Consider the following 26,408-nt stretch of genomic DNA (forward strand, 5'->3'; position numbering starts at 1 on the left):
TATATATAGGAATTTCACCTTACTGTTACATTTTTATCAGAGTAATTAGTCTGAAATTATAGTACAATTTTTCAATTTGTTGGATTAGTTAATACTCTTGACAAACTTATAGTTTATATCTTATCATTTGACATTTTACAATGTTTGCATCACGTTCGAAACTTAGTTCCAAAACGTTCCACGAGGTAATCAGCTAAACTTGTTGTCTCCTTTGATGTTTCTTCTCTCGAAAAAACCTGTCCCATTTTGCCCGTATTGCAAAGGTGGACTAAATATACCGAAAAACAAAAATTATGTTTTTCTTCATGTTTTCGCTTTATTTTGTAATATTACTTCGGAAATATAATTTGTTTTTCATTTTTAATATAAAATTACGAAAATTATATTTTCATTGCTATATTTAATTATTTAAACGTATATTTTTATTTTATTTTTGCTCACCATATTTCAGCCGCCATTTTCTTTTCTTTTGTATTTTTAGCGTATTTCAAAATTTCAACTATGAATTCAATTTACCTGCACATAAAAACCCCAAATTTTGAAACAAATTTTATCGAAATACTAATTTTGGCCACGAAACCTTGGATGCTGGTCAACTGTGCGCTCTCTTGACCAAACTATTGGGACATTTCCTAGATAACGGCTACACCATATATTTTGTAGGGTCAAAAGTCCGAATTCGTCAAAAAATGGTATGTTTGTTCAGAGAAAGTACGTTTTTGTGTCTCTTACTTCAAAGATCGCTTTCACTAATTTATTAGCATATTTGTGATCTCCCCATCGAACCATTAAATTGGGTAGTATAAGCTGAAGATCTTATCATTAGATCAAAAATTAAGGGTGGTTCGTTTTTTCTTTTTTGTGCACTAACATTTATTTAACTTACTGGATCCAATTTTCTTTCCTTCATTAAAAGTGCGTTTTTTTGCACCCATAAAAATACCTTTGTTCCAGATAAATGAGCCTTATTTTGTAATTCTAAAGAAATTGGAAGTTTTAACAGAAGCAACAATTGCACATACAATAATTGTTAAAATAAGCTTTTTTTTCATGTTACAATGGGTATATGTATATTTTGACATGTCCTTACAAAAAATAATTTACAAAATAATTAAGAAAAAGAATGATTTTTTGATATTTTAGAAATATTTGTTTTATCTCATTAACATCTTGTAACTATTTAGTTCTCATGATATTTTATTGAGTCGAATACGAAGTAAATTTTTTTAAAGAAAAGAAAAGAAATCTTAGTTACAAGTGTAAGTACTTCTTAAAAACTATTATCAAGAATTAATATAATGCTTTGGAATTTAAAAAAAAAGTAAGAACCTGAATGAAATTTAACAATTATTACAATGTAAGAAGATAAAACTTTTTTGATGAAACAATATTCTATTAAAAAATGTAGTACAATTTAAATATTTTATGTGTTACAGACACGTTCATGCAACAATAAAATATATTTATGATCTCATAATATCTTATTTTACAATAACATGTATAATAAACAGAGACGTATTTCAAATCCGTAAAATTAATTTTCAATAAATTTATTAAAACTTAAATGGTAAACTCTAAATTTATAAACAAACACATTTAATAAAATAACATCTTAATTTAAATGAAATTTTTTTTCATTTCAATATTTTTGAATATTTAGAGAACAACCAACATATTTCCTTAATGTTATATAGTTTTTAAATAATACTTTAAAATAAGATTAAAAGTGAATGCTGAAAATGCTTTTTTATACATATCCTACTACGAGACAGTAGTCGGCTTCATATTTCTCAACTTGTTTTCTAACATTTATTATTATTTAAAAAGTAGTACTATCAGCATACCTGCCAACATTGGAGAAATAAAATAATGGAGATTTTTTAGGGTACAAGTAAAGTTTTGATACATCACATATAATCATGTAAGTTAAAAAGAGACATTCAAAATTGGAAATAGTAATATAAGCACTAACATTTAGTGAAGTAAAAAATATGTAAAGAAATTTTAAGATTTTTTTCAAACAATTATTTATAATCAAACAATTTTACTTTATAACTGTCGTTGAACAGCTGATTCAATTTTGGGTTTACGAGTACTAATGTTCAACTCTGTAGCCTTGTAATTTTGAACGCAATCCAGGCAACTCCTGGATCAAGTATTGGAAGAAATTTGTCATGGAGGACTTTTTGATGGAACTAACCCAGATTTGAGTTACATGGAGAGAAAAACCTCCCACTGTTAGCCTGATGGCAAGGGGACTCTTTAACTGTTGATCCGCCTACCACTGAAGATATTTTACGTCAGCACTGAATTGGTGCAAGCTGGATGCGGAGTTCGTATAGACGAGTCATTGCCGAGATTCGAACCCGGTTCACCTTATAGGAAGACTAACGCTCTATCCCCTGAGCCATCACGACTTGACTTAAATTATTAACACTCAACATATTGCGGAACTGGCAATAGCACCATTTGTTGTGGAATGAGAGAAAGTGTTTTTGCCATAATTTTTTTTTTAAATATTCCTTTTAACAAATAGAGGTAACTTAAGAATATAAAGGTAAACAAGAGACTTGGAAGGTACGTATCAGCAATTTTCTCATTTTGTTTGCTTTTTAAAAAGGAAACTTAGATGAAAAATATTCTGCCATTCTGGAAGATTTCTTCGTCCAGATGTACTAGAAGTCTACGTTAATAAACAATGGAAATACTATGGAATAATGTTCAAGACACATGAAAATGAAAACTCAATTTTTATTATCACACATTATTGACTACAAAGGAACAAACTGTGTTACACAAAATTTGAAAGTAAACAATAACAAACTTCATATTAATGGTTTTTTGAAGATGAACAATACTCACTTTAAATGCTTAGAAAAATACTGTTACAATTTTTTAAAACGATGATCTATATTTTTTCGAACTTGGAATATAAAGCTCTTTACGTGCTTATATGCATACATCATAGGGGGGAAAAAAATAAAACCTGCTTCATAAATTCATGAGCACCATGCAGATAATAATCTCTGTTTTGTGTTTCGTCCAACTTTCAAAATACCAAAGCTAATTTTATTGAAAGTCAATTATCTGGATTACGTTTCTGAGGATTCACAACGGGGAAACTCATATAGAGAACTTAATTTATACTTTAAAAACTGTGGTATTCCTGAAATTAAAATAATTAACTCATAAAAATATCATTATAGATAACTAAACATTTGCGCAACAGATTCCAGGTTTTATCATCAAAGATTGTACAAGTTTATTCTTATTAGCTAGCTATACAATTTTAATTTAGCATCAAAAACTGAATTTTTCGAATACATTTTAGTATGACTTTGAAGTACAAAGTAGTAACACTTGCATCTCTGTATTAAAGATAATTTTTTTAACACTTTATTCAAAAACAATATTTATTTTGAAGAACTATCAATTTAATTAAAAGATTTTTTAACTGAGTGCTGTATTAATAAATAACAGCTGCAATATTTAAATTTACTAACTGATTATTAAATAATTAGTATGCATATAAAAAGGTAGAAATACATTTAGTTTATAGATATTAGTTTTCATTACATATATATATTCACTTACATCAATACTATTTTGACATCAAATGATCTCTTATCAGTAACTTCTACATAGGAATGAATGATAAAACAAGTGCAAAGGGTAGGAGTTTTCTTTTTAAAGTGAGTTCAACAATGTTAATGAGTAATGAACAAAATATACACAAGATGATATCAATGAAACATATGTACAAATCATATCAGATTTACTTTTGGACAGGAGGATATAAAGTAGTAGCAGAATATCCTAGACCGACTCCTCTCTGAGTGTGGGTGGTCACTCTGGCCATTTCATACTGCTGATCCAAATCTCTGAATAAATCAGCTTGCTTTTTCAGAACAGATTCTTTTTCTGATTCATCTACACCTCCCTCACACTTAATACCCATCAGTTTCCTAAATTTTGCAGTCATCCTTCCATCTTGATCCTGATCAAATGTCAGTTTATCCCAGACTGTATTTTTTGGTTGTTCCTAGATGATAGGAATAATAAAAGAAAATTATTACTGAACTGATAAAATTTATTAGTACAAGAACACAATTATTCTAAATTTCTCCTTTTATGTATGTTCTCTGAGTTAATCAAACAGCATTGTCCAGGGGTGATTGTGAGCTAGGTAATTTAAAAATTACATAAAATATATTTAAAATTTTACACAGACTTATACCATTTACACATACCTATGATGACCTGGAGAAGTAATTAAAATGTCAGTCTTTCTTGAGTTCATGATTATAATAACTATTTACTGATAAAAAATGAATATTAATCATGAATATAAGCTTGTTAAGTATCTGGCTCTCACTTACAAACAAATAAAATAAACTGTGTTTTTAAGTTCCACCTTTGAGAATTTGATTTCCAGAAACTTCTGTGATCAATGATTTTTTTAAACGTCTGGACCTTCGATCTCCAGAAACTTCCTGATCACTGTTAGTGAAAAATCCGGAGTACAATCAGCCCTGATTGTCTGCAGTTAAATCTATTATAATGCATGATTTATTAATAATAATATGCAAAATTATAAATTTTCAAGTCAATATTTCTGATTTCTTACCAAAATTACAACATAAACATATGAATTTCTCCATTACCATATGATAATCATTAAGTTCCAAAACTATGTTTGACAAAAGATTTTGTTATTGACTTAGAGTACACTTAGTTATATTAATAAGTTACTTAGTTGAAGTAAAAAAGGACATAGAACTATAAAGTTGAAATTAGATTAAAAACTATATACCTTGTTTGGACAACTTTTTTTTTTTAAAACTAATTGATCCCTAATTTACACAAATTGATAGACAATATTTACAAAAAAGCCTTAAGAAATGTCTAAGCCTTAAGCAACAAGTCAAGATGAACATCAAAATCTTTTATCTTCATAGCAATTTTTTTTTCTTAACTATTTATAAAATTTTTGATGTTTATGTGTTATCACTAAGTGTAAAGTCAGTTTAAAACATGGGGGTACAGTATATAAACATGAAGCTTTACTAGGTGCTCACATAAGTTTCAAATGGTTTCACTTATAAATATAAATAAGTTCTACGCTATTTATTTCAATAAGTTGAGAAAAAAGTTTTTTTTTAAAAAAATGCAAAATAATATTTTAAACCCAAATTGAAATAACTAAACCATTCAAAAGCATCTCAGTATTTCATTTATAATAAACAAATCAAAAATATCCTTTATGGTTCTTTAAATATGCTGACATAATAAATAAAAAAAAGGAACAGAATACTTTATATGATACATTTTATTTTAATTCTGTGAAATACTGATTTTTCCTTAACTTGTCAGTAAGATAAAAATATGTTTCAGCATAATTTAATAACTATCATTGTTTTACTGTATATATTTTATAACATTGTTAATTAAATTTTATATAAACATTTCTCTTTTTATTCCATAAATCATTTGAATCAATATAAATTTTAATGGTAATTACTTAAATCAATATTTTATATTAATAATAATTAAAAAAATAATGGAATGATGAAAAAGAACAAAAATAAGTTTCATATAAAACAAAGGTAAGTTTTAGTACTAACGGTTTAATTAAGTACAAATGACTTTCTTTTTAATTTATTTAAACATAGAGCTTTAACTTTAAAACAGTATCAGAATGCAGTATCAGGAATTAAGTTTAACAATATCAAGAGAGCCCTCAAATTTCTGATTAAAAAAAATATAGTCTTTGTCTTGATTTATCATTTCTTGATTCAAATACTTCCAATTTCTGGGTGCTCAGAATTTAGATTTTAAAATAATCACTTTGAAAAACCAAAAAATTTGGATTTTTGATCCAACATCATTTCATTTTAATTAATAGTGCTAGTAAAATCGACATAATTAAATTGTCCAAACATAGGTTAAAGACTAAGTCTTTTCAAACTAATACTATTTCTATAAATAATAAAAAAATTAAACTTTAAAAAAAAAAACCAGGCTTGGTTATTAAAAACAGTACATTTTGTTAAAATGTTATGTTGCTTAATAATGTAGGGAAACTACCAAAATGAAAGTAAGGCTAAATTATCTGTCCTATTGAGGCAGTATGTAATTACATTCAAAACAAGTAAACACTTTTCGATGAACGAACAAGGCCTGAATCATAACTGGTTGAAAAGTATCACGTGAGAGCTAATTTGATACAAGGGAAGATAGTTATTTTCTAAGTATGTTTGTAACGTTCCAAGTATACAAAATAGTGAAATTGACTCTTATAACTTAAAAAATTTGAGGAAGAAAAGCAAAACATTTTCATAATGTAATTTAAAGATTTTTCAATAGCCTTAAGGTCATTCAGGACAAAATATAATAAATTTAAAATGATTATTAACGAAAACAATACGATTAAAAACTTGAAATCAACTAAGTAAAAGCTAATAAAAAATGCTTAGAAAACGTACCTCTTCTTTCTCTTTAGTTTGCCACAGTAATTTCCTCTTTTGAACTGTTTCAGCATATTTTAAAGGATTAACAGCAGCTGGATTGTAATATTTAGGTAAAGCAATGCCAGTCATTGCTTGAGCTTTAGCACTCATTGCCGCCATGGTTTGCTGCAAGGCCATTTGTGGGGTCATAGCACCTCCAGATGTTGAGAGCGGAAGAGAGCCTGGTTTGCGATTGGATGATCCTAAAAATTAATTACTTTTATTTAATTAAGGTGCAACATAAAAAATTAAGCACTTTAGAACAGGTTTAAAATTCTAACAATTTGTTATGAAATTCTTTTGTTTGATCTACACACTGGTTTTACTACTTGAAAACTCAATTTTTAAAGCTATAAACGACTCAGTTGAAAAATTATTCACAATTTAGTGAAATGAAAGTGCAACTATTATATGATTTGTAAGATTCTTCATTTATATTTTTAAGTGAAAAACTTCTCTGTGTTGTCTGTGATACCCCTAACATCAACACAAGAGAATTTCTTTACATAAACAAGCTTTATGGTATCCAAGATAGGTTATTAGCAAATAGGGAACTAGAACCAGACAAACAACACCGATAAGCACTATATCTCAAGTACAAGGATAGTTCATAGAATGCAGAATTCTATGTAGAACACCGCTACAACAGACTCAATGACAGAAATAGTTCCAATGCACCAACCTCGACTGTACATCACGGCACTTCAGGAAACATATAGTAATCACCAGAGTCACTGTCGGAAGAAACATGGCATTATTGAAATAGTGCAACTGCTGAAAGCTAGGGGGTCATTTATTCTCTCTCACATCCACTCACATTTTTACAGACTTACAAGGGAAATACTCATCTCGAAAATTTCTATTAAAACAAAGTTAAGCTTCAATAGAGAAGCATGTTTGAAAACCTTGGATAAGGTACAAATTAGCTGCCTAATGGGGAAAAATATGTCCCATTAAAGTTTCAGTTCATTTACTTACAAACTAGCAATAACTTTTTGTGTTTATGTGCAATTATGGCGTATGATGTTTGCAGTTCTGAAAAAGGCTGATATCTAATAAGTTTTAAACAATTTATAAATTATTATTTTTTATCAGGGTTGGCAGGTTTTTGACATGTGACAGTTTCTGACAGTTTAAACCATGGTTTAAACCGTCACGTCAAAAACCTCACTGTCAAAAATGTCGAAAATGTCAAAAACCTATATTCATATGTGAAATTTAATTAATACGTAAAATTTATATATTTTTTATAAAGGATACTGTTTCTAAATATGTTCTAGAAAAAATAAATTTAAAATTTTGAAGAAACACTTATATTTTGAATAGTAACCAAAATCTTGTACTTTTGAAAGCTCACATCTTTTGTAATATTATGTATTCATTTTCATGTGTTATTGAAAATCTGCAGTGATATTATTAAGAAATTTATTTATAACCAAATTTAGTGTATAGTATAGATTATACTAAAAATTAGACATTTTTAAAGATAAACATTAGCAGTTTTGTACATTAGACATCTTTTAAAGAAAAATCTTTTTAATATTCTTTTAAATCTTCTTAATAATCTTTTTAACATAAGACAATACAAATTTAAGTGCTTTCTGTTAAATACACAGAGTGTCGATTTACAGTATATTCAGCCTATTCATTTACTATGCTGAAAATTTAGTTTATCCAAATACTTGTGAATTTCATTTTGCTGAATACTATATACATAGTTTTGTTGAATATCTAAATATTCAGCTGTTGAATAATTACTTCTTGCTTTCAAGATATGCATTATTTGTATTCTTAATACAAGTGGGGGGAAAAAATTAAGAGGTAAAAATTGTTTTAAAATGATAAGTGTAATAATTATAAATAAATATAATAAACAATATGAATTATATTTATCATTATTCACAAATATAACTACTTTTAAATTCAAATTAACATGCTGGATAATAAAGATATTCGGTATAACATAAATTTTTTTTTTCATACACTTGTATCAAGTTTGTATTTATACAACATAACTTGTAAGTTCCCTATAAATATTAGTTATATGTTCCTTATATGTCAAAAATGCATAGTAATAAACTTTTGATTTTCTTAAGTATCAAAAAAAAATTTTTTTTTTCAAAATATAAATATTTAAAAAAATTTTATGCAAAATTTTTCTCCACATGCATTTGAATATAAATTTCTGAGATTTTAAATCTGTTATTTTACCTTAATTTTAATTAAAAAATATTTTAAAACCTGCTGATTACCTATAGTATAATTAAATTTCAATATAATGCATGGCAACTGTTGGTAGTTTTGAAGTTTATATATATTTTTGGCAAACTTTAGTTTTTGACATTTTTGACAGTTTAAACCAGTATTATACCCTTGTCATGTCAAAAACCACTTTTTGACGTCAAAAACCCAACCCTGTTTTTTATGTAAATTAATTTACTTTAAAAACAAAAGAACATTTATTTTCTTTATTAAAACATATGGATTTAAAAAAATTACAAAATTTTAATTTAAATTCGAAATTACAACTTTTTTAAATAATCCAAACATTTAAATTAAAATTTAAAATTTTTATTTGCTTGCTATTTTTTAAATTATCCATCTATTTTAATTAAAAATAAAAATAAAATTTTTTTTTCTAGAAAATTAAAATTTTTTTAGAAAAATTAATTTGAATTAAAAAATATTTTATAAATTGAATAAAACATATTAAATAGTTATCAACCTATTTTAGAAAAGAAAAGTAGAGATAAAACTAAAGCTTCCCTCTGATATGCAGATCTCTTTAATTGAAGGCGGACAGACACACCATTAATAAGTATAAATTGGGAAGATTTTGTCAGTTTGAAAGTAAATGAACTGAAATATTATTTCATATGAACTATTTTACCCTAGAGTCAGATTACGGGGCTGATATTTACACAATCCAAGGTTATCAAACATCTTCTTAAATTTAAGCTTAACTTTGTTTTAATAAAAACTTCAGCGATGTTTACTTTCCTTGTTTAACTGGAGTTCCAGGTATTAATAGAGATGAGCGTACCGTTGTACATTTATCTGCATGATACCAGTAGAGGAAATCGAAGCATTCTCCCTGTATTGAACCTTTCAGGATACTACAGAACGGATCCATCTGGTCACTGAACAGAAGGCTACAGTCACTTAAGAGGATAGATGAGAAGGACAAGAGATAGGCACCCAGCTTCTATCTAATTTACATAACCAGAGTCCTCCAAAGGAATAAAAAAAGGCATGATGTTTCGTCACAGTAAAGGGCACTCACTCATCCCATTAAATTTTATCAAAATGTGTAATATATAATAACTGAATTTAACTCTAAATTTTCAAATTACCCTCTTATACTATTTTATGAGTATATTTCATTAATTCTAACTCATTATCAAAATAACTGAAAAATTTAAAGCTTATAGAAAATGATATAAGGCAAGCTAATAGACAATCTGTGTATAATTTTTTTATTTTTAAAAAAAGTAAAATAACAAAGAATAATTAATTGGTAATTATTGGTAAACAATTTATTAACCGTACTTATTTTAAACTGAAAATTACGAGAAATGAACACTTTATAACATAACATTTACATTAAAACATTACATTTTCAATAAAATTACATTTACATCTTTAAATAAAAGGTATTTTTTTTTAAATTTAAAATTACTAAAACATTCATTAATATACCAGAACAGAAAATATGCACTTTTTTTAAGTACTTTTTAAGCACATTAAAAATTTAAGAACTATATACATTAACAAAATAATTTTTAAAGACTTCGTATGACCATGATAAAATAACTAGTTTCTGACAAAGAACTGTTTTCTTGATTATATTAGCCACAATAAAATGATCAAGAGATTTTTCGTTTCGATATCAGAGGGTGGAAAACGAAGCCAGAAATGGATAATATCTTGCAAAATGCAGCAGAGTTGTATATGAGAGTGCAATAATCTCACCGAACCCTGCTCAGTAGACGCACGATTGAACTCGCAAGAATTTCATCCAACATGTAAAATGATTAGCGCTTTCAAACGCTATGGACCAGTGGTACATTGAAATGCTGTGATTGAATGAATTGTGAAAACGTTGAATAAAACATTGTGAAAAGCACGCTTTTGCATAATACATGGCAAAAATCGACATGGTAAAGAAAAAAATCTCATTTTCGAAAATGGAAAATTAAGCACTTTTTAAAAACACCCAATACAATAAGCACTTTTAAGGGCTTTTAAAAACGCCTATAAAAAATAATAATAATGAAATTTAACTAATTGTGCAGTAAGCACTTATTATAAAGATAACTTATACACAACTTGAAAATATAGATTAACAACCCAGCAATACAAATAATTTCTTTTTACTCTCATAAACTTTATAAAGAATAATTAAGCTTAGCAAAATTTTTAAAACATTTCAGCATAAAAGAATATTTACCCCTATCACGTGAACGACTTCTGCTACGAGAATGTCTCCTTCTTCGATATCTATCTCTGCTGGAACTTCGACGGGCCCTGCGGCGTCTCTCATAGCTTCTACTGCGACTACGTCGACGAATGTCTCTACTTCGGCTACGCCTGCGAACATCTCTACTATGACTCCTCCTTCGCGAGTCCCTACTACGACTTCTTCTGCGAGAAACTGGACTGCGAGTTCGTCTACGAGAATCTGGACTGCGGGTTTTCTTTCGAGAATTTGGGCTACGACTTCTTTTTAGGTCTGGACTGCGGCTTTTTCTGCGAGAATCTGGACTACGAGCTCTCATGCGAGAATCTGGACTACGAGTCTTCCTAGGAAAATTAGGACTGCGACTTCGTCTGCGTGAGTCAGGACTGTGACTTCTTTTTCCTGGACTTAGACTTTTTCGTCCCTTGAAATACCTGAAAATTAATTAAGCAAATATAGCTAATCAAGATACAAAAAAATTAATACATAATCAGTATACAAAAAAATGAATACATAATCAGTATAGCAGTTTCTTTCTATTCAAATAACAAAGAACTGTGAAATGTTCTAGTTGTAATAGTAATTAATATTGATTTAAAATACTGCCAAACAATATTTTAAAAAAATTTAAAAGCTATTTCAACTTTAGTGGTGAGTTTTCATTTATTGAAAAACATTTATTACTTTAAATAATTAAAATATAAAAGATTACAGCATAACTGAGATTCATGTGATGAAAACGAGACATTAATTTTTATTAAGCTTTCGGTGATGCCTTACTTTTAAACATAAAATATATTACAAAACATGTATACTAACAGCTAACCATTAGTTAAAAATAAACAGTTTTACAAAAAGATTGCTAGCTTTATAAAAAGATAATTACTAGCAAAAAATTATTACCAGAAAAACATTAAAATTTTTTTGAAATACAAGTTTGACTTTTAGGTACCTCTTACTCAAATTAATTCATTTTCCCCTTACTATTTGGGTACTTTTTTTTTTTTTTTTTGGAGACTCATAAAATTCTCTGTCCTTTTCCTGCTAGTATTTTGTTTAGTTTTATATTACATTTTACACTATCAGTCACCAGCGACCAATGTGACCTAAATGAAAAGTTCAATGTCAGTCACTGATGACTTAAGTGGGGCACTCAACGTGTTAATAAATTTGTTCTAAATATCAAAGGCCCATAAAATTACGTTTGCCCTATAGCTCATTTCATAATTAAGGAAAAAAATTAAAAATGTCTAAAAAAAATCATGGTTATTAATTTAAATAAAGTAGAGCAAATGCAAATTAAAAATGATTCAATAAGACAAATTCTCAAAAACACCAAATAATTAATAACCAAAAGAAATTCAAAGAACTGACAATAATTGGAATAACAATACCTTGGTAGCAAAACCTTCGGTACATTGTATGACTAAGAAAATTACTACAAAAAAAAGCGGTCAAACGAAATTAGAAAATCTGCAGTTGTGAATTGGAAACAGAGCATAGCAGATCTAAATCGATTTAAAAAGTTCTATATCTTGCAGTAAATTGTAAAATGCAGGTCCTGTGCTAAGCATTCGCTACCTTGCCAAATACGATGAAATTGTAAATTCGGCAAACAAAAGTTTGTTTTCGCATAAGTATTGGCTAATGATTTTTTTCAGCAAAAAAAATTATGTTACCTTATTATAAACCTGAAAAAGGTCAAAGGGAATTCTTCAGAATAAATCCTATATTTTTCATTAAATTACAGCAATTTCCGTTCAATACGTCATAGAACATATTAGAATTATATCAAGCCAAGATAATATAAGCAACAAGAGAGATTATGCAAGACTGCAGCATTACTACGTTCAATGCCGGATGTTTTTCTTTTTTTGTTAATTTTTCCTACAGTTTTTGTCAATAAAACAGATCAAGTGGTAGCAAGATGCATATCATCAGGGGTCTGTCTAGGTTTTTCTGAGAGGTACCTATTTTGTGAAAATTTAGACATAATTCGTGAAAATTAAAAATTATGAAAAGTATTTTGTGGAACTACCGTTTTTTCTAAAGTTGAATTTGTGAAGGTACCGCTAGACGGTAGTAAATTTGGCCAGGACAGACTACAGATCATCCAACTATTTTTGCAGACAACAGGTTTTTTAGGGAATAGAATACACAATAAAGTAACAAAATCATGTTGCTTTAGGTTTATATCATTGCTCTAGTCTAAGAAGTTATCAAAAATGAGCCCTAACATATTCCTAATTCTTTTCCTTAAAAACAATAAAACATCTACATTTTTCACCCTCTCCCATCAGGGGTAGTTGTGGCACAAAGTCAAAAGCCCCGAAAATTTTATGTGCAAAAAATAGATATCAATTTATATATCATATATCTTTCATGAACATTACTTTTTGAATTAACATTTATAATTAAATTACCTTCTAATGCAAAATATGTCACACCTTTAGAGTACCTAATTCAAGAAGAAGCTTACTTCTAACAAGAATCGCGATATTAGATTTTTTTAAAAAAAACGTGTGAATATCAATTGCTGTATTGGAATTTAAAAAGCAAAATACAACTTGCAATATTGAATTGTTCAAATGCAAATCACTAGATCGCGTGAATACGAATCGCAATACGTAGTTTTTAAATCAAATATTAAAAGTCAAAAATCGATGCTTGATATTATAAATGTGTGAATACAAATTGCAAAATTGGATTTTAAAAATGCGTGAATACAAATCGCTGCCTTGGATTTTAAACTCTCGTGAGTATGAATCACAATATTGGGATATAAAAACGCGCAAATACAAATCATGATACTGGATTTTTAAATCAAGTGAATACGAATCGCGACGCATAGTTTTTAAGCAAGGTAAATACGAAAATCGATGCTTGATATTAAAATCGAATGAATAAGATTCGAGATATTAGCAGATTACGTCGCTGTACCACATATTCAAAATAGCGAAAATCAAATCAAAACAATCAAATTGGCAAAAGAATCGAGTAGGACGTAATTCTTTACATAATCTGTGAAAGAATGCAGGAAAACGTCTCGTTAGCAGGATTTAGCAAAATCTTCAAAATTTCGTCCGATTATAAGTTTTGATTTGCGGAACCAATGGTCTTGAGCTAAGCGGAAATCAAATCAAAACAATCAAATTGTCTAAAGAATCGAGTAGGACGTAATTCTTTACATAATCTGTGAAAGAATGTAGGTGAAAGAATGAAGTGAAAGAATGTAGGAAAACGTCTCGTTAACAGGATTTAGCAAAATCTAATGGTCTTGAGTTAAGCGGGATTCTATGACATTCACGCCAAACTCGCATGCACTGTTTCTAGTCTTTGAACCCTAAAAAAACTCGGAATTCTGGGGTACCCCCGGAGTACAATCACCCCTGTCCCATTCATTGCTCATTTACTCCTTTCCAACTGCAAAATAACTTTTGAATTGAATTTGCATTTTATAAAATAACTCAATTTAAACCCAATTTTGATTTAAAGTTTTATATGGGAAAAATCTTAAATTTTTTGTCAAGATTTGTCCTTGGCTAAGAATTTTGAAATTTGGCTATTACTTTTGATATTTGGCAAATTCATTGACCAATAGTTTGAAGTCCTTAGCATGGCTCCTGTAACGGTTAAAAATGATGTTGAAAATGATACCTTGTTTGCCTAAAAATATTAGGTTTAAAATTTTAGTCGTCTGGTTGACCTTGTCCTGAAATTGCCCCTATGCTAAATAACTAAACTTCAATATTATATACTCACTTGCCAAAGTTTCTATCTCTACTTCGATTTCGACTGCCATTTCTTTCTTCTTTACTACCGCTCCTTGACTTAGATCCGACAAATCCTCTGCTGCTGCTTCGGCTCCTAGATCTATAGTTTTTATATTTCTCTTTTTTCAGATCTGCACAAGGTGAAAAAGATCTATTGCTATTGTTGCGCTCTTTAGAATGATCATCTTGATTAGTAATTGTGCGAACTGCCTCAAGTTCTGTATGTAGTGAGTTGTTTCCAAAACCTTTACTTTGCAAGTTGTCAAAATCTTTTTTGAATGATGATTGAAAAGCCAAATCTTTTTTCTCAAAAATGCCACTGGGACTTCCACTTCGAGCATCATCATCATAAATGGATAGCAATACTCTCTCATGAGGAACGCTAGCTTGAATAGGTTTCTGAGATGAGGAAGTATCTTCTGCTATGTTCCCATCACTTGCACTGGAAGATCGCTTCCGGAAACTTCTTTTCAAAGAATTGGAATCAACTTTGTAGAATGAATCTTCTTCACTGCTAGGACTATTGCTTGAATCTTTGCCTCTTCCCCCAGCATGGACATTATAATTAGTAACATCATTTGTCACAGGGTTCACTGTTCTACCTAATGGTTGCTAAAAATAAAAAGTAGAATAAATTTATGTAATTAAATAAGATCATTTCTTAAAGCTATCTTGAAAAAAATAAAGCTTCCTCAATAACTGATACAAAAAACTACTAAAACAATGAAGATAAACAGATAAAGTAAACAATTATGAAACAAATTGCACGTACTCACTATTTTAACAGCAGTTTTTGCTGAGATATTTTTTTTCTTAATTTTTTTTGTTGTTATTTTCATTATATTTCATTTATTTATTTATTTTTCAAGCTTGAATAACAGAAGAGATACCTTAATCGAATATTTGAAATTATCTTCAATATTCCTCCAAAATTAAAATCGGACCACATAGTATATTAAAGAATTAAACCTTTCTCCAAGTAAATATGTCCATTGACAGTGTGTATTCTAATTATTTGTAGTATAGTTCTCAAAATAATTTTATTGTAATGGTAATTCAGAATTTACCTTTATAAATTATAGTACAGCAAATGATGCTTAACAAATAATGCATTGCAATTTTAACATTCTATATAAGTTTTATAAAAATCTGAAGAAAATTTTTTTTCTTCTTTTTTTAAATAGTTGAGAAGTTTATTAGAAGTTTATTAAAGTTTGCTATTGAGAAAGCAACATCTCACTGTAAAAAGATCGAAAACACTTTATATTTACAATTGAAAACCAAATATTTTTCTTTTTAAAATTTTTTCATTTTATACTTATCAAAGATGTTGTGGGAACTAAGTCATTAATACCAAGTTCTTCTTAACATAATGAAACATTGTCTTTATCTTCACGTCTGGCATTTTTGCAAACTACATGAAATAAAAGAACTGAACATATTTTGTAACTGTTCTTTTTTAAATCGAAGCAAGTCTTAAAAATTAACGAGAAAAAAACCCACACATACACAGTATGCTGGCATAAACTGATAAGTACTGAATCCTGGACGAAGTTCAACATCAAAAGTCATATGCCACCAAAATGCAAATTACTTTTTGATTAGTACTTAAACATATATTTATTAAATTCTCAATATTTTTAAATAAAATATAAGCTCATTTTGGAACACATAGGTGTGCAGAAAGATTTTTTTTCAAACTAAACAATCCATAACTAAATTTTTGCAGAACTCCTTAGTTTGTATTAAATAATTAATTGACAGTAGGACTAAGAGTTTTTAAAATTTAAAGATTCACTGGAAATCTAAATATTAAAATACGGTAGGTTTATTCAAAAACAATGAAATGTTGATGCAACTACATATAAAGAATAAGCTAAAAAAATTTTTCTTCATTGGTGTTCAAATTATTTAATAGCAAATTAATGAAATAAAACATAAATGTGAAGTTTTGAATAAAGAAGCAAACTAAGGTAGTCCTTTGATTTTTTGCATATAACTTTAAAAAAATGAAATTATTTTTATTTTGAGTTTTTATTTTTTATCTTTTATTAAAAACTACAGGAATTTTAATACTTACTTCAATAAACTTTTAAGTGGTAGCAAAGTCTTGAATGGAAAGATGGGAATGTTCTCAGTTCTGTACATTTACAAATCAAAAATGATCAGATCAAGAAGACTTTTTTGGGTTTTTTTTAATAGAATCATAACATAAAAATATAATTTTAAATTAAAGATATATTTCTTTAAATGAATTCTTCAAGAGATTTATGACTCTAAATTTATATAATTAGAAATTCGATGAAAGCAAAATTTTCACTAAACCTAAATAAAACTAGGATACTTTTTCATACACAAGCTTGGAATACAAAAATATAACTAAATATAACATTAAAAATAAATATATTAATCCTAAAACAACAATTTTTTTAGATAATTTAAAATGACATATAATAGATCATTTTTCATTGTAAATAATACTTAATTGTTACTTTTATTTGCATATTTCCAAGATCGAAATTCAGACAAATGAATCTATATAGGTTTCAAATGTAGGCTATGCATTTTAAAATATATAAAATTTAGAATGCACATGAAACGGATATGAACAATATCAGGTATTTCAGCTCAGAAAACCTCAGGTTTCTATTTTACCTTATTGTCTGTACAAAGTGCAGCAAATTAAGTTACCTTTACTATACTTGTTACTTGACTTATTATTGAATGAACAACTACTTGATTTATTAAAACTAAGGTAAACAACGTTTAAGAACACAAAAAATATATTTGTGCTAAAAATTATTTTAGCTAAAAGGTCGCCCACTTGTGTATTTACTTGATTTATTATTCAATGAAAAAAAACAAGGAATAGAAATAATAACTGATGTCAATTTAATAAAATTTTTCTAATAGGTTGAATGACATTTAAAAAACTAAAGAATGTTAAGTATGATGAAATATATTTTTATTATAATATATTTTCATCATTAAAAATGCGTATTTTTTTCTTTTCTTTCTTTAAGATGTGAAGAATTAGCAGCATAAATAATTAGAGAGAAATAACAGTAAAAACAAAGCCATTCAAAAATTCCAAAAGTAAATTAGATTTAATAAAAAAATATCTAAAACAAAGAAAAGAATCAAGTAGATTTTTTTGATGAAAACATCTATAATTCAAAGTGAAACATTTTACACACACTACTATTATTCATATTCATAGTGCATTCTTCTCGCAAAAGTTTGCTTTTCTATAACATCTTTTCAACAATGCGTTCTTATTGAGACAGAATAAATATTTAGCTATCAGAAAAGCAGCAAGAATCTTTTTTACTAATACTTTTCTCAACAGATCACATGAATAAAAAATTTTTAAAAACTTTCTTTGAAGAAGGAAAAAAAAAAAAAAATTTTTTTTTTGATTACTAAGTGTCTGGAAAACAGAAACTTCTATTAAGAGGAGGTCCAGAAATGAAACTACATACGGTATAACAGTAAAGAATAAAAAACTTATAATAATTTACACTTAAATTTTTTAAAGATAAATAATAAGAAAAAATGAAACCTATTTATGAATGATCCGAAATTTGAGCATGGAAGCACAAATCCAATAGTAAAACACTGCACTAACACAATCGTCTACCAGCCACGCAAAAGTAATGTTTTGGCATCATTATTGCAGAGAATAGCAGAAAAGGAAAACAAAACATTCTCTTGGGGGGAACAAATGCTAACTCTAAGTTAGTCTAAAGAAGGTCAAGAGATTTTTGACTCAAAATTGTAAGTAAACTGTAAAATGCATGAGGGATAGTATGTTTATAATTCATAGAGCTCTAACATTGAGTTTAAAACAACGTTCTTCAAAAGCTAAGAAAGAAATTGTGAGTTTTTCTAAATCACACATATTTAATTGCTATCTCACATTCTTAGAAATGCTAATGCATAAAAAACGGATCTCAATAATCTAACTAGTGATCATTAATTCATCAATTGATTTTACTATTTTTTAATATTACTTTTGTACACCTGCAAACAAAGGAGTGAAATATTTCCTAGCAATTCCAGGTTTTAGAGTAAAGTTTTTCCCTGATTTTTCACTGTATTCTCGATATTCCAGGTGTGCACTATTCTATCTAAATTTACATTCAACACATTCACAGTTATGCTACTAAGCTAAGTGTTTTAAATATTTAAGCTACTCAAACAATTATCATTTAACCAAACTTATACTATTTTAGGGCAATAATGGTTTCCATTTACTTGTTAATTCTGTTAAAATATTTAGATCAGTAATATTAATTTTACTTGATGGCAAAACCTATCTCACGTATACCATGACAAAACCAATCTACAAGTTCACGTCGTGTAAATTACAATATAAAAATTTATTGACATTACTTTAAAACTTATTTTAAATAAAAATATATATTTCAAAATATAGGTACATAATTTATTTTCATAAAACTAATAGAACCTTTTGAGATTTAATTCTGTTCGATATTAAACGTTTGTAAATATATATTCGAATTTATTTGAGAAGATTTGACCATTGACAAAAATAAAAAATATGAGCATTCAAATTTATATTGAACTTTTTGAAAATTCAAACCATTATATATATTACATTATCAAATAAACTCATGTTAATTTTAAAAAAAAATTAGTTTGAATACTTGAAAATCCATCCCAATGAAACATACCTTATATCATCATCTTCTTAAGAGAGTCTTTCCATTAGGCCACCCGTGCAATGGTGCCAGATTCTTGAATCGTATAATATTTATAAAGATGGGTGTTATTATTGAACGAAATTGACATTTAACAGGTTTCAAAGCGCTACCAGGATTTCCACGAATAAAACTTTTAAAAATTTATATCATAAGAAAAAACAATTAGTTAAAAGCAAAAGAGAATGTTTCAATTGTTTTTTTTAAAGCACACATAACTTTTACTAATAAATGCTAATATTTCATAAAAATTTCAGATTAAAATGCACATGTCTAGATAAATAATTATAAAATAGTGAAAGGGAAATCCTGAATAAGCGCAGCAACTCATTAATAAAAAGATAGAAATATTGTAAATAAAAATGCAGATTATCATACCCAAGAAAACTTTTCATTATCTTCAGCAAAAATGTCTTCATGAAACACTGAAAAAAAAAAAAGATATATATTCAAAAAATTGTCAAATGTTTTAAATGAGACAACATAATTTATTGAATAATAAAACTCTATTCTTATTTTAGCAACACCTTGTTACTGAAGGCATTTAAATAAATAATGAGACAGTCTTAAGAAATTACAAGAGCAGGCAATTCTTTACATTCCACAAGAAAAAGTGATACTAAATTTACTTATATTTCAATTTATTCTACCTAGAAATTTTTTATAATAAAAACTAAACATAAGATGTTACAATGAAAAATGTACTTGATTGTTCCATGCATCTATTAACACTCGTTCATTATTGATTACCTACATTTAGCAAGTCAATCTTATCAAATGGTACATAACTTTCTTTCCTCTAGAAAATAAATGATGGGTAATTGATATTGGTACTGGTTATAGAAACTTTTTTAACACAAAAATTTCAACAAAAAAATGTATACTCATTTAATTAAAATTTAATTGTGTTTACATTCTTATGTTTTAGGAATAAAGCAAGACAAAAGAACTTTTAGGGCAATGACTTCAGTCTTGTCTTGCCATCTCAGGTATAACTCATACTTTTATATCTCTTTATTTAATTGATATTTGTAATTTTTGCTTTTTCACTGGAAATAAAAATGTTTTAAGAATAAGTCCATGAGAAAGATTTAAAATCAAAATTCACATTAAAATAATGGCAACAATTTAAATAAAGTTAAATGAAAATCCCCATTATTAGAATAATAACAGAAACCTAATATGAAATCAGAGGTCCCATAATGTGGCCCTACAGTTTACTAGGATGTAACTTTATATTATAGAGTGTTGAATAGCGTTAAAATGAGGAAATTCAAGGTTAATATACTTTATTACAACATGTGTCCATACCTCTCCTTTATATTGACCTATAATATTCGAATTGAGCCACGTATTATCTAATAGAGTAGTGTACCCTACCACAGGAAATATTATATGCTTAAGGAAATAATTAAGCATATGCTTAAAATCTTTCATTAAAACCAGATATTAACAATATAATGGCAATATAATAGCCTACACTTTAATGGGGTAGACCATTTAAATTGTTATTTAGAAAAAAAATTTAAAATATACAAAAAAAGTTACTTACTTCTTCGTCCAGTACTTTCAGCCATTCTAATATTTTTTACAGAACCTAAATAAAATGAATTTATTCGAAATGAATGAACTCGTAGAGCTAATCCAAGACAGATTTGTTCATGTCAATGCGCTTATAATTTGTCCAATATGCTAAGATTAGAAACTAACAATGAATTATCCATAATGAATACAAAATATATTTGGTTATAAATAATTGATAACTTTTTTAATTAATATTTATTCCAGAAAGTAAAAAGATTACACGAATTGATAAAATATCATCGAGCTTTCAACATGGCGACGATATTTGTTTTTTCTTCTAATAATCACTTCATTTCAGTTCTGTTTCTCATTTGTCTTTAGGGATTATAGGCAATATTAAAAATGACTCTTCGCGATCGCAACACTTGAGTACGCTTTCTAGCGGGGAAGATATTTTCAGGCTACTATTTAGTAAGTTTTCATGTGTTAAAATCATTGGTAGAATTCGCGATCGCAACGCTCGAGTACGCCATCTAGCGGGAGACTGAAAATATCGGACATTAGTTCCCACAAAACCATTGGCAACGACGGACGCCATTTCATTAGCAGCAAATAAGAAGCAAAATTTCCCTAAGGAAAAGGTAGAACTTCTTGAAAAAAACTAATCAGAACATGCCAAACATTGAAGCAGAACACGCCAAGCATTTGAAGAACAATTTCTGGATAATTTTTACCTTTCTATTACCAACAACATAACTTCCAATTTCATGATAACTTGCTGTTACAGACTGTGTGCATTACGGTAAAATAATTTTTTCTGTCTTCAATTCATTACAAATTAAAGTGAAATCAGCATTGCTTTCGTCATTCCAATGAATAAATAAGAATTCAGAATATGCACAGAACTGTATAATATGTAGTTATAGAATATTGTTCTTCTTTATAGAACAGTATATATTTCTGTATCTATTATTCGTAAAACAACAATAAAGAATCATCCGAACTACTTGAAATAGATTCATTTGTGCTGATTATTAATAAATTTGAATCGTTTTCTTGGAAATTATTATTTTGTTTTGAAGGAATAATTTCAACTAGAATTCAGCTATTCTGTTTTTAGCTACATATTCAAATTCATATCAATTATAAAATTTTACTGTGTAGTATGTTATCTAAAAGTAATGAAGGGATAAACTATGCATATATTATTTGAGAATAAAGTTTTCAAACAAGGAACTTATCATTTTGGTATTCTCCGGGAATTATAAATCAGGTAAGTGCAATGATTTTTACAATAAAAAATTTGCTTGTAAATATTTTTTTTTTCATTTGATGTTGGTTCTCTACAGAATGGTTTATTACGTCTGATTAAGAACTATAAGAATAATAAAAAAAGAAACAATATGAAAGTTTTTATTTCAATGTAAAGAATTCTTAAAATCGTTTTTTTATCCTAAGAATTCTTTATTTTCCGTTTTTTAGTTTATAATTTTTTGATAAAAATTGTTCTCAAAATACTTTTTCTGAAAAATTAAATGGTATAACATTATGTGTTTATGTATACTTCTTGTATATTCCAATGTTTGAAGTAATATGATTCAGAAAAGTATGGAATAAAAATTCGGTACTTACTTATTAACGCCACCGCCGCTACAGATTTGGCGGTTTTTAAGTGCCGCCAATCTACACTTAAAATTTTTGCGACAATTCATAAAATAAAACACTTTATTTAAAATCAAAATAGTCAATCGGATTTCGGTGGAAAATGAGCCGATATAGAGTTTAGCATAGATTCAAAACAATCATATCGCCATATGAACTCTGATAAATAAGATTCCAAATGAAATAACATTTCCAAAACGTACGTTTACCAAGATAAAGTTTTATGTTGTGGGAATTGGTACATTTTCGTTTTTTCGGTAAAATATTTCCCTCCTGAAAAAATAAAATTGCTTCTTGTTTTGTTTTTGGCAAATCCCAAAGACGAATTTTCGTAGCACTAAAAATGGCAACAAAAAAGAATTGTTTTTTTTTTGTTTTTGTTTCGTCAGCATTCTTTATTTTACGTTTCTTAGTTTCTAAATAATGATTTTTATTGAAACTTGAAATTTTTTGATAAAAATTGTTGTCAAAAAACTTTGCTTACAAAATTAAATTTCATAAAATTATGAGGCTTATGTATACTTTTTGTTCATTTTAATTTTTGAAGTAATATGATTCTTAAAACTATAGAATGTAAAGTTTAAATGGGCCTTTCATGTTATATCATTAAATTTAGTAATACTATTTCTCGGGAAATTAGGTTTTAACTCTTATAAGAAATATACATATTTTTTTCTGTTAATGTACAAATATTTTTCCGATGCGTTTTGGATATTCCTTCTCTAATAAAAAGAGATACCATTTAGTTTTCGTTTGCAGAAGAAAGAATATCAAGCATTTTTCTTTTTTAAATTTAATTAGCCACAATAAAGAAGGAACGTTGCAATGCTACACGCTACGTTAACGACGTCTCCAGAGTAACTGAATGACGGTTCATATAGAAATCGCAGGTAAGCGGCTCACACAACAACGCCCCCTATAGTTCGTTGCGATCGCGAATAGGACGTCAGCAGTAGCGCTTCGCGATGTCGTGCCACAGTTCCCTGGTTCGATCCTCGGGCCGGGAAAGGTTGACTCAGCCTTTCATCCCTTCAGTGGGTCGATAAATGAGTACCAAGCATACTTGGAGACTAAACACTGGGGGTTCCGCGTTCGGCTGACCACCTGACCAGAGCATCTGCTCCTGCATCCCAGAGCTCAAGGTCAAGAAAACTGAGATGGGCACAGTAGGCCTTGGCCCTCTATGGGCTGTCATGCCGCTCAGTTTAATTTTTTAAAATAGGGCGCCTTTTTTAGCAGCAAATAAGAAGCAAAATTTCCCTAAGGTAAAGGCAGAAGAACTTAAAAAAATGACGCAGAACAGTGGTAAATTATTATAAACAGAACGCGCCCAACATTTGAAAACAATTTCTCAATAATTTTTTCCTTTCTATTAACAGTCCCACAGTGGACTGATCGTTAAGACACGGTTCCCAGCAGATCACCGAAGTCAAGCATCACTGGCTGAGGTCAGTGTGCGAGTGGGTGACCCATTTGGATCAGTCTGTGTAAGGACCGAGGTTGTGCGGTATTGGTCCTCGTTAAACTGTGCTACCGTAAAGTGCTCGACTTCACGTGCAGGTAGTTGGGCTACCGAAACGGGGGTGCCATCCCCTCTGCAGAGGATCAAAATTGTGATGGCATGTCTTCGGATCATCCTCAAGGATGCTTCCCAGACCGTCGCCAATAGCCCATTGTGCAGCTCTAGTGCGACGTAAATGAACTATAACAGAACTACAACCTTTCTATTAACAACAATTGCAATAACTTCCGATTTCGTAATCGCATACTGTTACAGATGTGTGTATGACGGTATAAAATACATTTTCTTTTTTTGTCTTCAATTCATTATAAATTAAAATGAAGTCAACATTGCTTACTTCATTCTATTGAATTAACGTGATTTCAGATCACGCAAAACTGTAATGGTTATCGAATATTTTTCTTCTTCATAGAATAGTATATGTTTCTGTTATCTATATAATTCGGAAAACAACAATAAAGAATCATCCGAATTGATTGAAAGTATCATTTGCGTTGAATATTAATAATTTTTTTTTATCGTTTTCTTGGTAAGTATTTTTTAATTTTGAATGAATAATTTTGCTATTCTGTTTTTAAGCTACATATTGAAATTCATATCGAGATCCAACGATTATAAAATTTTATTGTGTGGTACGGCATCTTAAAGTAATGAAGGGATAATTTATGTATATATTATTTGAAAATAAAATTTTAAAAAGAAGAACCTTTTATTTTGGAAGTCTCCGGATTTATAAAGCAGATAAGTGTTATGATTTTTATAATAAAAAATGGGTCTCATTCATTTCATCGATAATCACTTCGTCGACGGGCCACTTCATCGACATCGACTTCTTCACCATTTCGTTGACAGGGTCATTTCGTCGACAAGGTCATTTTGTCTACAAGGGTCATTTTGTCGGCAATATGTAGAAAAGGTTATTTCGTAGGCAAAGTCATGCGTAATTTGGAAACTAATTTTATGATTTTTTCCATTAGACGTTATGCCCCTTGCACTTCTTTGTAATTTAGTATATTTGTGATAAAAAATTTTAAACCTAGCCTGATGCAAAATCTTAATAGTATGTTGAAGTTGCCCAAAAAGAAGCACTTTATTTGAAAATTGCCTATTCGAAATATGTATATTGTAAAAATGAAACATTAATTGTATTTCACACATTTAAGTTGCATATTACACAATTTGTTTCTAGCAATATTTAACACATTTATTTCTAAGATTAATTTTTACTCTACATTATTATAGTATGCAATTGCAATAACCATTGTGAATGATTCTTGATGTAGGGGTGAAATTTAGCAAGGAAAAAAAAGACAGTATATAATGAATCTGTGAGATAATGAAACCACGTGGTCGATAGGTAATTTCAATGACAAGGTCTTTTGTTAACAGGCCATTTCAGCTGCAAAAATTCTCTGTCGGTAAAAAGAAAATTATACTTATACAATATTCCCCCACAACGATGTAATACAGTTTAAAATCTTGTCAAAAAGAAAAAAAAAAAAAAAAAAGAACAAATTTGTTCAATGATAACAATGGTGTGGTGATTACAAAGAATTTAATCCGGAAAACACAAATCCTTCAGATAGTTAGCTAGTAAAATTACTTCCTATTTTATCAAAATTTATACATTAGTTTTTCAAACTCAGTTGATTTTTTTTCATATGCAAGTAATCGTTAATTTTGTTACTATTCACATATTAACAAAATTTTCTTACATAAAATTTCAATATTTATATATTTTCTCTTTAAAGAAATATCGATATAGGAAAAAACAAACTAAGTTGTATGAGTGGCTATTACGAAGGTTTGTGAGCGAATTGAGCAAGGGACGGAACTTCCTAGTATTATAAAAATCTTGGGGGAAAAAATAAAATAAAAATCCAACTTGCAAAACATATTGGGAAATATTGTTGATAAAAAATTTTGTTCTAATCCTCTTCCTTGTGTCTATGCCAGCTATGCTGCTGAAGAGGGAAGTTTCTGACAATTCTAGTGAAATTTAAATAAAATATTATTTGAAACGAAAATCTTGTTCTCGCATTTCCAGTTTATTTTATTTCTTATTTATAACGTTTTAATGTTTAATATGTATTTTATCCTATGCGTTCCCCAAACATTTATAAGTTCTTTTACCTTATAAAATAAACTTCGAAATAAAAAAACTCAAAATGACTCCACATCCTCGGTATGCGATGCAATCGAAATGATAGTGTGCAAAATGGTTCCAAATCAGAG

The 26,408-nt window shown here is 28.4% G+C and overlaps 1 protein-coding gene across 1 annotated transcript; it reads right to left on the minus strand.

The window, feature by feature from the left end:
* Nucleotides 1–2,733: 2,733 nt before the first annotated feature.
* On the minus strand, nt 2,734–21,432 carry LOC107440599 (uncharacterized). Its single transcript, XM_087167438.1, has 6 exons — nt 21,018–21,432; nt 19,844–19,890; nt 14,731–15,353; nt 10,960–11,402; nt 6,486–6,712; nt 2,734–4,042 (listed from the first exon to the last, which is right to left on the minus strand). Exons 1-6 carry the CDS (start codon nt 21,040–21,042, stop codon nt 3,776–3,778), a joined length of 1,632 nt encoding a protein of 543 aa, XP_087023564.1. The 5' UTR covers nt 21,043–21,432; the 3' UTR covers nt 2,734–3,775.
* Between the last annotated feature and the right edge of the window lie 4,976 nt (nt 21,433–26,408).

The sequence above is a fragment of the Parasteatoda tepidariorum genome, chromosome 7 (genome assembly GCF_982258835.1).
Source record: "Parasteatoda tepidariorum strain Cologne lab strain chromosome 7, Ptep-v5.0, whole genome shotgun sequence".
Lineage (NCBI taxonomy): Eukaryota > Metazoa > Arthropoda > Arachnida > Araneae > Theridiidae > Parasteatoda > Parasteatoda tepidariorum.